General features: G+C 41.7%; 2 protein-coding genes across 2 annotated transcripts in view; one reads left to right on the top strand and one right to left on the bottom strand.

Annotated features, from left to right (window-relative positions):
* cep97 (centrosomal protein 97) overlaps positions 1–1,604 on the bottom strand; it is a 47,754-nt gene extending 46,150 nt beyond the window's left edge. Inside the window, exon 1 of the mRNA XM_060833658.1 lies at positions 1,378–1,604. Coding sequence (XP_060689641.1) covers positions 1,378–1,429 — 52 coding nt within the window. The 5' untranslated portion in view covers positions 1,430–1,604. The remainder of the gene's footprint in view (positions 1–1,377) is intronic.
* rpl24 (ribosomal protein L24) lies at positions 1,580–15,705 on the top strand. Its single transcript, XM_060833659.1, has 6 exons — positions 1,580–1,682; positions 1,809–1,884; positions 11,345–11,455; positions 12,962–13,098; positions 13,525–13,588; positions 15,583–15,705. The coding sequence occupies exons 1-6, from the start codon at positions 1,678–1,680 to the stop codon at positions 15,661–15,663; spliced, it is 474 nt and encodes a 157-aa protein (XP_060689642.1). The 5' UTR covers positions 1,580–1,677; the 3' UTR covers positions 15,664–15,705.
* Positions 15,706–17,077: the final 1,372 nt, after the last annotated feature.

The following is a 17,077-nucleotide window of genomic DNA, read 5'->3' on the forward strand; positions in this document are numbered from 1 at the left end:
CAACCTATTGCTAACTAATAATCTGTACAAGTACTCCTTAAAATTTACTCCATGTCCCAGCATCTCCTGCAGACTGGAGTACTGAACTCCTCAAACTCATGACCTTTAGAGAGAAGTAATTTCACCTCATCTGTTTTAAATCTGCTACTCCTCATCCTAAAACCATGACCTCTCCTTCTAGATTGCCCCACATGAAAAAACATCCTTTTTATGTATACTGTGTCAATCTTCTTTAGCATCTTACATATCTCAACTAGATATCCTCATTTTTTTAAACTCCAGTTGAGGTATTACATTTCACAAATAAAAATAAGGAAATGGATTCTTATTTTCCAAGTAATATACAAATCTAAATGGAGCAAAGGAGTAAAATCATTTGAGTATAGAAATAAGAGAGAGTGAAAAAGATTAGGATGGTCATTAAAACTAGGTAATTAAAGTGCTTTTTGTGGAGGGACAGAATTGAAAGAAAACATTACGCTAAACATCTATCAAAAAAATTTTATAAAATCACAGCTAAAGGACATTAAAATCAAGTCATTATAAAAATGACAGCAAAGCAGTAGAGATAATGCAAAATGGTTCAGGAGGAAGTTACCAGAAATAGAGGGCTGTACTTCTGAAAAGAGGAGGCTGAGGGATGATCGAAAGTCTTTACAATTAAAGGTTTTGGCAAAGTGAACACACATTTCCACTTGCAGAGATCTTAAAAAAATACAGCCCACGTCAAACGCACGACTATCAAGAATCAGACAAATTAGCAGAAAAAATATTTATCCAGAATGTCTGAGAATGTGGAAGACACTTCCACAAGGGTGACTGAAACGAATGGCCACGATAGATGCATGTCTATATGCAGACCACCATTCGTTCTAGATGAAAACCAGATAAATCTTAAAAAAAGGTGTGAGGTATCTTCTGACAATTTAGATGAGATTGGATGGGGAAAGGCTGCAGGGGAGTAGAACAGTATCGGTTAGTTGGGCCAAATAATAGGTTACTATTTTGCGTTCCAAATTAAAATTACTGGGCAATAAATATAAAACGAAACAAAACGATACAAAACAATAGAATCGCGCGTCACTAGGGAAAAAGAGAAGGATTATAAAAAGTAAGAACGTTTTGGGGCAGGAATTCCATATACTAGTCATTTGTGGGAATGGTAGTTACAAGGCACTCCTCCCTGACAGTGATCAGGGAACTGCACAACTACAACCTCCACCCAGACTGCAGCAGCGACAGTACCCCCTCCCCCTGCCGCGGAATGTGGCGTGAGGGGGAACAAAAGAAACATGACAGCAACGACATGAAACAGCGAGGTGTCAGTGCAATCGGGCGGTTCGAATGCGATGCTCGGAGTCACAAACAAGCACCTACTTTTATCAGTTTTAAGCATCATGTCAGCATCCTCTCCCCCCTCAGCCGCCATCACGCAACAACTTCCCGCGTGCTTAACGCCAAGCAACCGCTCCGCTCACTGATTGGCTCCTGTCAGGGCTCGATAACACGCCACCTTTCTTTTTCGAAAAACAATCAATTCGTTTAAACTGTTTCCTCCAAACATATCCGCTTTAATTCTCCAGCCGCAATTTGCTTTATAATATTTCTTCCCCCGCCGGAAACGTAAAGGCCTTACCCACAATCCTCCTTTTCCCTCGCGCCATCTTAACTGTCGACATGAAGTGAGTGTTATCGTTAATTTAATCCGGTTCCATCCGCTGTTTTTGCCCTAAAATCATTCTATCCGCGGTTAAATTATGTTGCTACTTTATCAAAGCAACCGTATGATTGGTTATTTGTTTCCGCAGGGTCGAACTGTGCAGTTTTAGTGGGTATAAAATATACCCGGGTCACGGGAAACGCTATGCCAGGATTGATGGGAAGGTAAGCCCAAGGAAAGTTCTAAAGCAGTGCAATGCTGCTCTAACTCCGTCTTCAGTATGTGGGTTCGCACTGATCGCGTAGGGTACCGTGTGTTAACGTATTGCCCATGTGCAATAAAATCGTGTATCTTGCGATTCGTTTTGTCGAAATGTGAATGGACAAGGCCAGCATCCTCTTTGCAGATCTCTTGTTAGGAATCTGTACAACTCGATCTTGCCAAGCCTTGGCACTTGTTTCTTTTCAATATTAACATTCGGCCTAAATCCTTATTTTTGAATCAAGTCGGGTTGAGCCTATTTTTGTACTGACGTAATCCAATTTTATGCAGTGGTGTATCATCGGACTTTCTTAAAGTGAAGTTTTGGAGTAGTATTAGATTAGACTTAGTGTGGAAACAGGCCCTTCGGCCCAACACGTCCACACCGACCTGCCAAAGTGCGACCCACCCATACCCCTACATTTACCCCTTACCTAACACTACGGGCAATTTAGCTTGGCCAATTCACCTGACCCGCACATCTTTGGACTGTGGGAGGAAACCGGAGCACCCGGAGGAAACCCACGCAGACACTGGGAGAACGTGCAAACTCCACACAGTCAGTCGCCTGAGTCGGGAATTGAACCTGGGTCTCAGGTGCTGTGAGGCAGCAATGCTAACCACTGTGCCGCCCAATAATTTGATTAGATTAGATCACTAACAGTGTGGAAACAGGCCCTTCAAGTCCACACCAATCCGCAACCCACCCATACATTTACCTCTTACCTAACACTACGGGCAATTTAGCATAGCCAATTCACCTGACCCACACATCTTTGGACAGTGGGAGGAAACCCACACAGACACAGGGAGAACGTGCAAACTCCACACAGTCAGTCGCCTGAGGTGGGAATTGAACCCGGGTCTCTAGCACTGCGAGGCAGCAGTGCTAACCACCATATTCAGTTTCTAGATTAATGAATGTGGTAATTATTTAAACAGCTTCATACTTTTTTTAAAAAATGAGGTTCTCTGCTTTGGTAATGTTATGTTGGGTGTGCTTTAACACAAGTTCTGTCATGCCCTGGTGATAGTTGAAACCTGCATGAAATTAAGGTGCAAAACTTACTTTAATAATGTTAATGTTTTATTTTTGCCAAATAGTGGACATAAGATCCTTAAATAACCTAATCACACCTGGTTGTCTGAAAGTATCTTTCTAAGAATAGTTAAATGTTGCTGACTTATTCTGTCAAGACCTTTGCTGTGTTGGATGGAGATTCTGTTTGTATTGATAGTGGGAGTTATCTAAGTGCAAAGGATCTTGTAACTTTCCAATTAACAACTACTATACTAGTATAAAGCTCTGCTAGAGTGAAAAATCCTGGATGAAAACAGAAATTGCTAGTGAAACTCAACAGGTCTGTCAGTATCTGGGGGGAGAAAACCAGAGTTTAGATTTCAAGTCTGGTGACTGTTGATCAAAATTGGACTTAAAGTGCTAACTCTCCTTTCTTCTATAGATGTTGCCAGCAATGCTGCATTTCAAGCGATTTTGTTTTTTTTTCCCCTGGCCTCCGGTATCTGTATTTCTTTGTTTTATTTTAGTGAAAATGCTAGACTAGAAGACATGATTTGGAGATGCTAGTGTTGGACTGGGGTGTACAAAGTTAAAAATCACAACACCAGGTTATAGTCCAACAGGTCTAATTGGAAGCACTCGTTTTCGGAGTGCCACTCTTTCAGGTGGTTGTGAAAGCTAGTGCTTCCAATTGTAGTGTTTGCACTATAACCTGGTGTTGTGATTTTTAACTTTAGACTAGAAGACTTATTCTTTCACTATATCAAAATGTTTCAGGCAATTCTGCAACCACAGTCACTGGTATAATGCACGAACTTTGACACCAATTTTTCACAAAGCAAACTTTCACAAAAATCAATTTGATAATGATTAGATTCTGTGTGTTAACTGAGATATAGTTATGACCCAGAATACAAGATGTTCAAAATAATGCCATAAGATATTTTGTGCCCATGGTGAGGCCTTGGTTTGATAGACAAACAACACCATATATTTATAGCATCTTTAAATGTATTATAGCACCTTCCACATGCATCATAAACAGTATAGCTATGTTACTCAATGTCATATTGGCATATACTGAAAGCTGAGGCAAAAGTAGGTATTAAGAAGTGTCTTTGAAGGAGAAAGGTGAATAAATTGGATGGAGATGCTTCCTGAATTAATACAAGAACGTTCAGCCACTGCAGTTGAATGAAAATCAGAATTTGATCAGTACTTGATCAGAATTCTATTATAAGATCTAGGAATGGAAGTAAGGCCATTCGGCCCATCGAGTCCACGCCTCCATTTAATCATGTCTGATGGACATTTCAACTCCACTTACCTGCACTCTCCCCGTAATCCTTAATTGCTTGCGAGATCAATAATTTGTCAATCTCTGCCTTGAAGACATTTAACATTCAGGACTCCGTGGCAGTAAATTCCACAGGCCCACCACTCCGATTGAACAAATATCTCATCTCATTTCCCCCTCTAATTCTAAGGCTGTGCCAATGGGTCCTAGTCTCCCCAACTAACCGAAACAACTTCCCAGTGTCCTAAGCCATGCATTATCTTGCAAGTTTCTACTAGATCTCCCCTCAACTTTCTAAACTCTAATGAATACAGTCCCAGGGTCCTGAGCTGTTAATCATGTGTGAGGCCTAGTGTTCCAGGGACCATCCGTGTGAATCTCTGTTGGATACACTCCAGTGTCAGTATGTCCTTCCTGAGATGTGGGACCCAAAATTGGACACGGTATTCTAAATGGGGCCTAACTAGAGCTTTATAAAGTCTCAGAAGCACATCGTTACTTTTATATTCCAATCTTTTTGAGATAAGCATTACATTTGCTTTCTTAATCATAGACTCAACCTGCAAGTTAACCTTTTGGAGAATCCTGCCCTAGCACTCCCAGATCCCTTTGTACTTTGGCTTTATGAATTTTCTCACCATTTAGAAAATAGTCCATGCCTATATTTTTTTCCAAAGCGCAAGATCTTGCGTTTGGATTTCATCGGCCGTTTCCTGGGCCACTCTCCTAAACTGTCTAAATCTTTGTGCAGTCTCCCCTCCTCAGTACTATCTGCCTGTCCACTTCGTATCATCAGCGAGCTTTGCCAGAATGCCTCCAGTCCCTTCGTCCAGATCATTAATATATAAAGTGAACACCTGCGGCCCCAACACTGAACCCTGTGGGTCATCATTTGTCACTGACTGCCATTCTGAAAAAGAACCTTTTGTCCCAACTCTCTACCTTTTGTCAGACAGCTGATCCTCAATCCATGCCAGTAGCTCATCTCAAACATCATGGGCCCTCTCCTTACTCAGCAGCGTCCTGTGAGGAAACTTATCAAAGGCCTTTTGGAAATCTAGATAGATAGCATCCATTGGGTTTCCCTGGACTAAGCTGCCTGTTACCTCTTCAAACAATTCTAATAGATTTGTCAAGTACAACCTCCCTTTACTAAATCCATGCTGACTTGTTTAATCTGACCCTGCACTTCCAAGAATTTAGAAATTTCATCCTTAACAATGGATTTTAAAGTTTTACCATTATAACAAGGTTTTTTTTGTGGTATTCGAGGTAATTGTAGAGGTATGGAAGGAGTTGAATACAAAAGTGAGCATTTCACAACTAGAGTTGTTTCACCGGTCAACCAAGCGCAGAGATGATGGGAATGGTGTCTTGAGAGTTCGCAATGTTTTGAATGGTCAGGTTCATGGAGTATAGAATCTCATCTGAAAGGTGAAACAGTGCTTGAAACGGTATCGGTCTTGACTTCTGTGTTCAGGTCTTTGAGGTGGGACTTCAATTCATAACTTGCTGACTCGTGAGAATGTAACATGTTCTCCAATGGCTGACATTTCATCTCTGTTCTTTGCTGTTAGCATGGACAATTGGTCACAGCATCCAGGCTCGAAAGTGAAATATTTTCAGTGATGCCAGGCATAGAAACACAAAAGACTAACCAGGAAGACCGTTTGGCTTTTCAACCATATTTCTTCATTCAGTATGATCACAGCTGATCATCCAGCTCAGTAGTCTGTTCCCACTTTCTTCCCCATACCTTTTGATTCCCTTTAGTCATAAGAACTATATCTAACATTGTCTTGAAAACATTAATGTTTTGGCCTCAAATGCTTTCTGTGCCAGAGAAGTCGGCAGGCTCTCAATTTTTGGGTGAAGAAACTTCCATAAATAAGACACAAATGGCTTACATCACATCCTTAGACTGGCTTCCCTGATTCTGGGCTCTCTGGTCATTATCCTGGTAGAATTTTTATAGGTATTAGAGATATTCTCTTCTCCCCTGATTCTTTTAAAAGCCAGTGAATTTCAAAATAATGGATCCAGTCTCTTTCTCTCCTTTCGTCAATTCTGCCATCCCACGAATCAGTTTGGTAAGCCTCCGTTGCCAAAAATGCATCCTCAAATAAGGAGAGAGAAACTGCATACATACTCCTGGAGTGATCTCAAGACCCTGTACAATTTGCAGCCAGTCATCTCTGCTCCTGTACGCTAATCCTCTCATTATGAAGGTCAACATATCTTTGCTACCTCCTTTGCATGCTAAACCTGCATGATTACATTCAGTGACTGGTATACACAAACACCTGGTCTCGTTGCCACTCCCTTTTTGTCATCTGAATGGCATTTTTTTTAAACCAAAGTGGAAAAGTCACATTTACCCACATAATATTTCACCTGCCATGCAATTGCTCAATCACTCAACGTTTCCAAATTGCAGTGAAACATCTCTGCATCCTCCTCCAAGTTTGCTGTCATAATCAGTTCTGTCATCTGCAAACTCGGCAATATATACATAATTTTGATGAAGGAACTGAATGTGATATATGGTGATTAGCAGGGGTCCAAGCACTATTCCCTGTGGTATCAATGAGTTACTGTCTGATGCACTTTGATTTCTGAATGCCAAACAGTTCTCTATCGATGTTAGTGCACCACCTTTAATCCCATTTTACATGGTAATCTCTTGCATGGGACCTTGTTGAACACCTTCTGAAAGTCCAAGTGAACCACATCCGTTGTCCCCCCTTATCAACTCAATAGTTTGAGTTGTACAATATGGAAACAGACCCGTTGGTCCAACTCGTCCATGCCGACCAGATATCCTAGATTTAATCTATTGTCATTTGCCAGCATTTGACCCATATCCCTCTTAAACCTTTTCCATTTGTGTAACCATCCAGATGCCTTTCCAATGTTGTAGTTGTACCAGCCTCCACCACTATCTCAGACAGCTCATTCCATACGTGTACCACTCTGCGGGAAAATTTGCCCCTTTAGCTCACTTTCATCTTTTTTTCCCTTACCTAAATATATGCCGTCTAGTGTTGGAATCCCTCACTCGGGGGTTGGGAAGGGGTAAATAAAGACCTTTGCTATTCATCCTATCATGCCCCACATTTTATAAACCTCTGTAAAGTAATCCATCAGCCTCAACACTCCGGAAAATATTCCCACCCTTTCTGACCTTTCCCTGTTGCTCAAACACTCCAAGCCCAGTAACCTATTTGTGAATCTTTTCTGAACCCTTTTCAAGTTTTAACAACATCTTTCCTATATTAGGGAGGCCAGAATTGAAGAGTGTTCCCAAGTGGCCTAACTAATGTCCTGTACAGCATCAACATGACCTCCCAATGTAATGTACTGACCAATAAAGGCAAGTGTACCAAATGTTGACTTCACTAACCTGTCTACTGGTGACTCTCTAGTTTTCAAGGAACTATGAATGTGCCCCTCAGGTCTCATTGTTCAGTAACACTCCCAAGGACCTTACACATACATGTATAAGTCCTGCCTTCCCAAACTGCAACACCTCATGTTTATTGATATTAAACTCCCATTTGTCATTGAGGTAAAAACAATGACTGCAGATGCTGGAAACCAGATTCTGGATTAGTGGTGCTGGAAGAGCACAGCAGTTCAGGCATCATCCGAGGAGCAACGAAATCAATGTTTCGGGCAAAAGCCCTTCATCAGGAATAAAGGCAGAGAGCATGAAGAGTGGAGAGATGAGCTAGAGGAGGGTGGGAAAGTAGCATAGAGTACAATAGGTGAGTGGGGGAGGGGATGAAGGTGATAGGTCAGGGAGGAGAGGGTGGAGTGAATAGGTGGAAAAGGAGATAGGCAGGTAGGACAAGTCATGGGGACAGTGCTGAGCTAGAAGTTTGGAACTAGGGTGAGGTGGGGGAAGGGGAAATGAGGAAACTGTTGAAGTCCACATTGATGCCCTGGGGTTGAAGTGTTCCGAGGCGGAAGATGAGGCGTTCTTCCTCCAGGAGTCTGGTGGTGAGGGAGCGGCGCACATCACTTCCGCCCCTCACATCATCGCTGATGCCACATGCTCAGTGACTTCCGCCACCCCTAACTGCTGTGGTCACCACCACTTCCACCCCCACCAGTGCCACTCACCTGCATTCTGCTGACACATCCCCCACTGTCGCAATCCCCACTCCCCAGAACCCCGAGGGGAACACTACTCCTGCTCATGACATCACCCCCATTTCCACCACCACACTCAGTCCAGTTACAGGTTCTGCCCCACTCCCAGCTACACACCCACACCAGATCCCAGCTCCCAGCCCTGCCGAGTTTTCACCATCCCTCCAGATCTCTCCCTCACTGAGGATGAAGGATCAGTCCTCAGCAAAAGACTCGCCTTCATCCCTCTCCATCCACACATCAATGAATTTAATACACGCCGTGACATCGAACAATTCTTCCATCGCCTTCGAGCTTACTTTCACAACCAGGATTCCCGCTCACCTTCCGAGGACCCCTTCACCCCCCTCAACACACTGCATCCACCTGGACACTCCGCGCTGGTCTATTGACTGCCCTCGACCTCTTCATTTCCACCTGCTGCCAGGACATTAACTGCCTCAACCAGTCCCCCCTCCCACCCCCCCACCTCTCACCCTCACAACGCGCAGCCCTCCAATCCCTCTGCTGCCATCCCAACCTCACCATCAAGCCAGCGGATAAAAGGGTTGCAGTGGTAGTCTGGCGTACTGACCTCTACACTGCTGAAGCCAAACGCCAACTCGAGGACACCTCTTCCTACTGCCCCTTCGATCACAACCCCACCTCCAATCACCAAACCATCATCTCCCAGACCACACAGAACCTCATCACCTCAGGAGATTTCCCACCCACAGCTTCCAACCTCATTCCGGGAACCCTGCACTGCCTGGTCCTACCTCCTTCCCAAGATCCACAAGCCTGACCACCCTGGCCGACCCATTGTCTCAGCATGCTCCTGCCCCACTGAACTTACCTCTACCTACCTCGACACTGTCCTATCTCCCTTAGTCCAGGAACTCCCCACATACGTTCGAGACACCACCCATGCCCTCCACCTCCTCCAAGACTTCCATTTCCCCGGCTACCAATGCCTCATCTTCACCATGGATATCCAATCCCTCTACACCTCTATCTGCCATGACCAGGGCCTCCAAGCCCTCCGTTTTTTCTTCTCCAGACATCCACAACAGTACCCTACCACCAACGCACTCATTCGTTTGGCCGAAATGGCCCTCACCCTTAACAATTTCTCCTTTGAATCCTCCCACTTCCTCCAGACCAAAGGGTTAGCCATGGGCACGTGATGGGACCCAGCTATGCCTGTCTCTTTATTGGCTACGTAGAACAGTTGATCTTCCGCAGTTACACCGGCACTACTCCCCACGTCTTCCTTCGCTACATCGATGACTGCATTGGCGCCACCTTGTGCTCCCGCGAGGACGTTGAACAATTCATCAACTTCACCAACACATTCCATCCTGACCTTAAATTTACCTGGACCATCCCTGACACCTCCCTCCCCTTCCTGGACCTCTCCATCTCCATTAATGACAACCGACTTGACACATTTTTTACAAACCCACCAACTCCCACAGCTACCTGGATTACACCTCTTCCCACCCTACCTCTTGCAAAAATGCCATCCCGTATTCCCAATTTCTCCAGCTCATCTGCTCCCAGGATGACCAGTTCCACCACAGAACACACCAGATGGCCTCCTTCTTTAGAGACCGCAATTTCCCTTCCCACGTGGTTAAAGATGCCCTCCAATGCATCTTGTCCACATCCCGCACCTCCACCCTCAGACCCCACCCCTCCAACCGTAACAAGGACAGAATGCCTCTGGTGCTCACCTTCCACCCTACCAACCTTCGCATAAACCAAATCATCTGCCGTCTCTTCCGCCACCACAAAAAGACCCCACCACCAGGGATATATTTCCCTCCCTACCCCTTTCCCCTTCCGCAAAGACCGTTCCCTCCATGACTACGTGGTCAGGTCCATGCCCCCGTACAACCCACCCTCCCATCCTGGCACCTTCCCCTGCCACTGCAGGAATTGTAAAATCTGCGCCCACATCAACTCCCTCATCTCTATCCAAGGCCATAAAGGAGCCTTCCACATCCAAAGTTTTACCTGCAATCCACCAATATAATTTATTGTATCCGTTGCTCCCGATGCGGTCTTGTCTACGTTGGGGAGACTGGGGGCCTCCTAGCAGAGCACTTTAGGGAACATCTCCGAGGCACCCGCACCAATCAACCACACCGCCCCGTGGCCCAACATTTCAACTCCCCCTCCCACTCTGCCAAGGACATGGAGGTCCTGGGCCTCCTTCACTGCCGCTCCCTCACCACCAGATGCCTGGAGGAAGAATTGACCTTAGATCAAGTCAGCTGGTTTAATAATTCCATGGCTTATCCTTATCACATTTCTTTAAATAATGACAACACGTTAGCCAATCTCAGCCGTGGCTATTGATGATGCAAGTATCTCAGCAAAGGGCCCTGCAATCATTTTCCCTAGTTTCCCACTGAGTTCCTACTTCTAATCATCCTGTGCTTAAATCTACATTGTTCCAAATCCTTGGGTCTGTTGTTTATTCTGGCATATGTATATGCCTCTTTCTTCAATGTAATACCACCCCTAATTTCCCTTTTATTAGGTCAGCCACATTCCTCGCCCCCCCCCCCCCCAACCACCTCTGACATTTTATTTATTCCCTGTCCATTATTCCCCAGTTACTATAGTCAGACATTATTATTCATTGAAATGGTGGAGAGGTTTGCTGTTTGTGTATCAGTATCTGATGAGAAAGAAAGTTATGAGCTTTAACTGTGATTTTCAGGCTATTGTGTAGAATGGACAGCATGGACTGGTAAAACTGATCGGCGCAAAAGTTATGGATTTGAAGGACAAAGATTGATTAACAATTTTTTTAATTTAAGGCTCTAGTATATCTGTCACAAATAATTTGTGTTACAGCACAATGCGTTTTAAGATTTACAAGTTATTTTAACTTCTCTTATTAGAAAAGGCAAATAGCTGATCCTTGATGAGGTACGTAATGTGGTACTTTTTTTTGTAGGTTTTCCAGTTTCTGAATTCAAAATGCGAGTCAGCCTTCCTGTCCAAGAGAAACCCTCGACAGATCAACTGGACTGTCTTGTACAGGCGCAAGCACAAAAAAGGGCAATCTGTAAGTGAGAATTCTACACTTTGTATTAACAAGGAGAGAAGTTTGTGTAAAATAGTGGATTGTTTGTTTATCAGCAGTGTTACTTGTTGTAGGTATTCTGCTGGGTGGGTGGAACTGTTACTTTAAAGCAACAGGAGGGGAGGAAGTCCTAGTGGTATTGTTGCTGGACTGTTAATCCAGAAACCCAGGTAATGTTCTGGGAATCTGGGTTTGAATCCCACCATGGCAGGTGGTGGAATTTGAATTCCAAATTTCCAGTTATTGGAAATGTCCTTTTTGAAAGGAAACTGTCGTCCTTACCAGTTCTGGCCTACATGTGACTCCAGACCCACAGCAATATGGTGGATTCTTAACTGCCCTCTGGGCAATTAGGGATGGGCAATAAATGCCAGTCTAGCCAATGATCCCTTCATCCTTGAAGGAATTTTTGAAAAGGATGTTCTCCGAAGTGCACTTGGGTCATTGAGTTTTGTTATTTTTTTTGTCAGAGCTTAGAAATTAGAATATAGTCATCAGCTTTTAATCTTCAACTGACAGAACGTGTACTTCCAAACATTTTTGCCTTTTAAAACAAAAAACACCTAATTATGTTGACAATTTTTAGATTTATTCTGTAACGGTATTTTCTCCAGATGTATTTGGATAATGATTGAAACTGTTTCATATTGATGGCTTTTTTGGTTGTTGCATAGTTTTTAAGGACTTGGCATGATTATTTCTATACTCCAGTAGTTGATAATGCTCTACACATGTGTGTGTATATATAATGAATGTATCCTTCAAGGGATAGGTTGCTGTCTCCTGATGAGCATTTCAAATCAATTACATGTACTTGGTGTGCATTGATTGCGGAGAAGTTTTTTTTTCTGGTCTTATGTGAGACGTGATGATTAAAAACATCGTAGCCTGATCATTTTCATTCCCAAATTAGCATTTTGTGAATATTTCTGAAGTGGATTGAGATGTAATGTCCTTCCTAAATGTTTGAAAGTACTTCAGTTTGGCTCTCCAGTTCCTTGCCATTTTTAAAAACATTTCCAAAAAAAAGACGCTGACAAAATCAAATTAACAAACGTAATCCAAAGGTGTTACAATTTCCCACTTCTGCTATTGTCTTGCTGATATTTTCCCAAGAATAAGAGAATCAGCAGCCTTTTGTAACATACTTTTGAACTGACTTCTTGCCATGGTTGGTTTTGTTTTTAAGCAGCATTCACCCATCAAATTATTTCCTCAAGTAGTACTTCTTTAATGTAGTTTTTATTCTTCTGTATGTGCATCTCAGAATTGTTTTAGGTGGTTGCTTGGAATAATCCTTAAACGATGGCATTTTAGGGCCTGGAATATAATTATCTAATACCTTGACTAAAATGTTGTGGTCTTGGAAATGCACGATTACAGTAATTTAATCAAAATAAAGTTTGGTAGTTTAGCAATTTGAAATCATGAAATAAGAAGCACAAACCTTTTTTTTCAAAAAAGTCATCTCTTTTTTGTTACTACCAGGAAGAAATTCAGAAAAAGCGCTCCCGTCGTGCCGTGAAGTTCCAACGAGCTATTACTGGTGCCTCTCTTGCTGAGATTATGGCTAAGAGGAATCAGAAACCTGAGGTTCGCAAGGCTCAACGTGAACAGGCAATCAGGTGGGAATTGAGTATGGTTGAAAAGTAAAGTTGTTCTGTTACAAAATACTGTCGATGCTGTAACTCTGGAATGTGAATGAAATGTTGGAAAAACCTACAGGCCAGGCAGCTTCTGTGACCAGAAACAAAGTTAATGTTTCAGTTCAGTGCCTTTCAGCAGAATGGTTCTTCCTTTTTTTTTGGTTTTTGTATTGAAGTTTTCTGTTGTAAGTTACTGGTTACATGCATTATAGTACAATACTTTGAGATTTTCACAGCTTATATTCATGTATTTTTCTTAAACTTAACAAATTTATATCCAGTTGGTTTGCCATAGTATTACAACATACTGCTGTTTTTAATTGTATTTGTTTTGTGTGGGACCCTGAATTCCTTCCATACTAATAGCAGGGGCAAAGTTACTAACCATTTTTTCTTAATCCACAGGGCTGCCAAAGAGGCTAAGAAGGCCAAAGCTGCAACAAAGAAAGTCAGTGCAGCTACAGCTAAGGTAATGAAACAGATGCAACTCTTTAAATAAGTGCTTTGGTTCTTGGAAGTTCATTATTTTTCGAAGATATTCAGCCAAGCGGCAATAAATATCGATTTTTCTACATTGTGATGCCCATAAAATATAATTATTAGATTAAGTTGACTCTGATGTCTTGGCCTTTTCCCAGTATGAATGATCATAATCCACCAATTTTTAAATTTAGAGCAATTAGTGATTAGGTGGTGGCATTCATATCTGCTAATACTGCAGTTACATTTATAAACAACTGTTATGTTTATTATGAAAGTCCAAGTAGAATCCCTACAGTGCAGATTAGGTCATTTGGCCCATTACGTCTGCACCAATCCTCTTGAGTATCCAACCCACACCCACAAATGAAAATTGTAAACATTTTAAGGTGGAAATTTTTTATCCTCCCATTCATTCAAACAATGAGCATTGTGACAATTGTCAAAACGTTTGGTGTACTTTTTTATATATGAATTACAAATCCTGGAAATTAAACATGTTGACTTAATACCACTGAGAGGAAAGTGATAGAAGAAGTAATAGGTAAATGGGAGTAATGCAGTCGTTGCTGTATTTTAATTTTCAAAAAGCTATCAACTCATTATTGCTGAGTAGATTATGCCTCTGTCGTGAGATGTAATAAAACGTTATTGCTATACACAAGGTTGCATTGAAATGACACTCACTCAATAACATCCATGACAGAGCAGCCAACATTGTGCATCACCTAGAAAATGCATTGCATTAACTTCTTTGAAAGTTAAACTGACAAATGAAATAAAAAGAATGGTCAGAGGTTAAATATTGTTAATTATTGAGATATGTTAGGTGAGGATTGCTTCTTTCAGGTTAACTGAATTTCACTTCTGGAATCAGAAGTACAATTGCAGAGTTTTCAGTTGATTCCAAAATGATGTGTTAATACAATTAGGGCAAAATATAGAAATGTGTATGTATATAAAGGCATGCATATACTTGGAAAACTAACTTAAATATACATACAAAATATTTTAGAGTCTAAAGATATACAGCAGGCAAAGGGACCCTTCGGTCCAACGCGTCCTGCCGACCAGATATCCGGGAGGCATAACCTCATAATAATTGGTGTAGATTTAGAAGTGACTTGAGAATGAACTTCTTCACCCAAAGGGTTGTGGATCTGAAATTCCCTGCACAGTGAAGCAGTTGACACTGCCTCCTTGAATGTTTTTAAGGAAAAGATCCTTTTCTTTTGAGTTGTGAAAGAATTAGGATAATGGTGAACTGGAGGTTAGGTTGAGCTGAGTCCATGAAAAGATTAACTATAATCTTATTGGATAACCGAGCAGGCTCAGTGGGCCAGATGGCATACTCCTCCTGTATCTTAAATTCTTATGATGCAACCAAGTGAAATCATAAAAGGGCACTTAAGCTTATTTCTAAATGAGCAAAATTGAAAAGCTGTAAAGGCTACTTAAATCAAACATGGTGTACCATTTAAATGCTTTTGGCCTCTATATTGTAAACAAAAAATGTAAAGGCACTGGTTAAGGTGCAGAGAAAATTTCCAACAATTAAGCGCGGCTTGAAATTTATCCCCATCTGGAAAGAGAACATTTTTCTCTGAGAAGGAGAAGGCTAAGTATACTTGACATTATTAAAGGTTTCAATAAGTAGACAAACTTCACTTACTGAGAGACCAGGGTTAAAGCAAAAATCACTAATATTTCAAATAGGAGAATCAGGAAATGCTTTTCTAATAGTGGCTAGAATGTGTAACTGCCATAAGTAGTGGTTGAAGTAAACAGCCTGGATTCATTTAAAGGAGGGCTACATGGAGAGGAGGTAAAGCATTCAGTTAGATGAAGGATAGAAGAAGTGGCTTGCATGGAGGATAGATTATTTGTAGCCAAGTGACCAGTGCCTGTGCTGCAAAGTTTTATAATTTTGTAAATGGTGTAGATTTTAACATTGCATAATTTTCACTCTTTTTATATTTCTAGGCTACTCAAAAGACAGCACCCAAACAGAAGTTTGCTAAGCCAGTGAAGTCTCAGGCACCACGTGTTGGTGGAAAACGCTAATTACCTAATTGTATCTGTAAAATAAAACCTGAGTAAAATTCACTGATTTCTATGTCTCATCAATTCATATAAAATTAAACTTTAGAGGTAGGTAGTAGGAACTGTATGAATATCTTTACATGAGGTTTTATTGCATTGGACTTGTCTTGCAGCAGACTTGAATGTATTACAAAGGGTACTTCCACTGGAAATCATTCATAGAAATCGGAGTCCAGCAATCTTTGTTTTGATTCTCACCAACATAATTCTGATCAAGACTGGGGATTAAACAATAAATCTTGCTGTTCTGCATGTCTCAGCTCAACATCAACATTCTTCAAACTTCCAGACATTGTGTTTGTTTTGGCAGGTTGAGGAACTTAGTGAGCATGATCACAAGACAAAATAGTGCTCATGTAGGATTTTGATGATAAATTACTTTTAAAGGTTGTGAATCTTTGTGGAATCCTTTGTGTGAAAGTTCCCATCGACGAATACTTTTAAGAATGAGTTAAGCAGATTTTTAGTTTGTCAGGGAAATGGAAATGATGAGCCATTTTTTTAGGTAATTAGCCTGCAGCTAGTAAATCCACTTCTGATTGGTTTCATATGGCTTAACCTTGGTAAGGGTAAACAGGCCAAATCTGAAGACTTGAGTCTTCCATTAGGACTGGTAAAGCTACCAGTGTGTTGATGATTGTCTTTCTACTTTAAAAACTAATGTCCCATTTCTAACTGTGTTTCCTTCAAAGTCTTTAAATGGTGCATCCCAAATCCATGCTCATCTGTCCTGTTTTTTACTGCCTTGAAACGTCTTCAGATCCTGCCCTGTCATTAGAATAGCCTTTCATCAGTTATAAATTACTGGCTGAATGTAGCCTTAGTGCATCATCCATTCCAATCCTTTTGTAATCCTGGGGTGTTGGACATCTGAAACAAAAATGGAAATTGCTGGAGAAAGTCTGCAGGCCTTGAGTGAAAACACCATTAATGTTTCAAGTCCAGTGACTTCAACAACTGTTCATGTGGATTTATTGAACTTCATGAAATATCAAATCTGTATCCACTGTATCATAAATCTATCAAACACAACTCCTTTTCGTAAAACCACGTTGGCTCTGCCTAATCACGCACAAGTTGGATTTCAGCTATTTGAGCTATTGAACCTGCGTAGTACTGAGGACTTGGGGAGGCTGCAGAAGGATCTAGACAGTTTGGGAGAGTGGTCCAGGAAATGGCTAATGGAATTCAATGTGAGCAAATGTGAGGTCTTGCACTTTGGGGAAAAAAAAATACAAGCATGGATTACTTTCTAAACGGTGAGAAAATTCATAAAGCCAAAGTACAAAGGGATCTGGGAGTGCTACTTGAGGATTCTCTAAAGGTAAACGTGCAGGTTGAATCCGTGATTAAGAAAGCAAATGCAATGTTGTCA

Source organism: Hemiscyllium ocellatum, chromosome 12 (genome assembly GCF_020745735.1).
Source record: "Hemiscyllium ocellatum isolate sHemOce1 chromosome 12, sHemOce1.pat.X.cur, whole genome shotgun sequence".
NCBI classification, from domain to species: domain Eukaryota; kingdom Metazoa; phylum Chordata; class Chondrichthyes; order Orectolobiformes; family Hemiscylliidae; genus Hemiscyllium; species Hemiscyllium ocellatum.

Bases quoted from the DNA above. Each gene is read 5' to 3' on its own strand.
- rpl24 (XM_060833659.1), top strand. The intron at 11,456-12,961 runs GTAAGTGAGAAT...TGTTACTACCAG, and splicing joins AGCACAAAAAAGGGCAATCT to GAAGAAATTCAGAAAAAGCG. The intron at 13,589-15,582 runs GTAATGAAACAG...TTATATTTCTAG, and splicing joins TCAGTGCAGCTACAGCTAAG to GCTACTCAAAAGACAGCACC.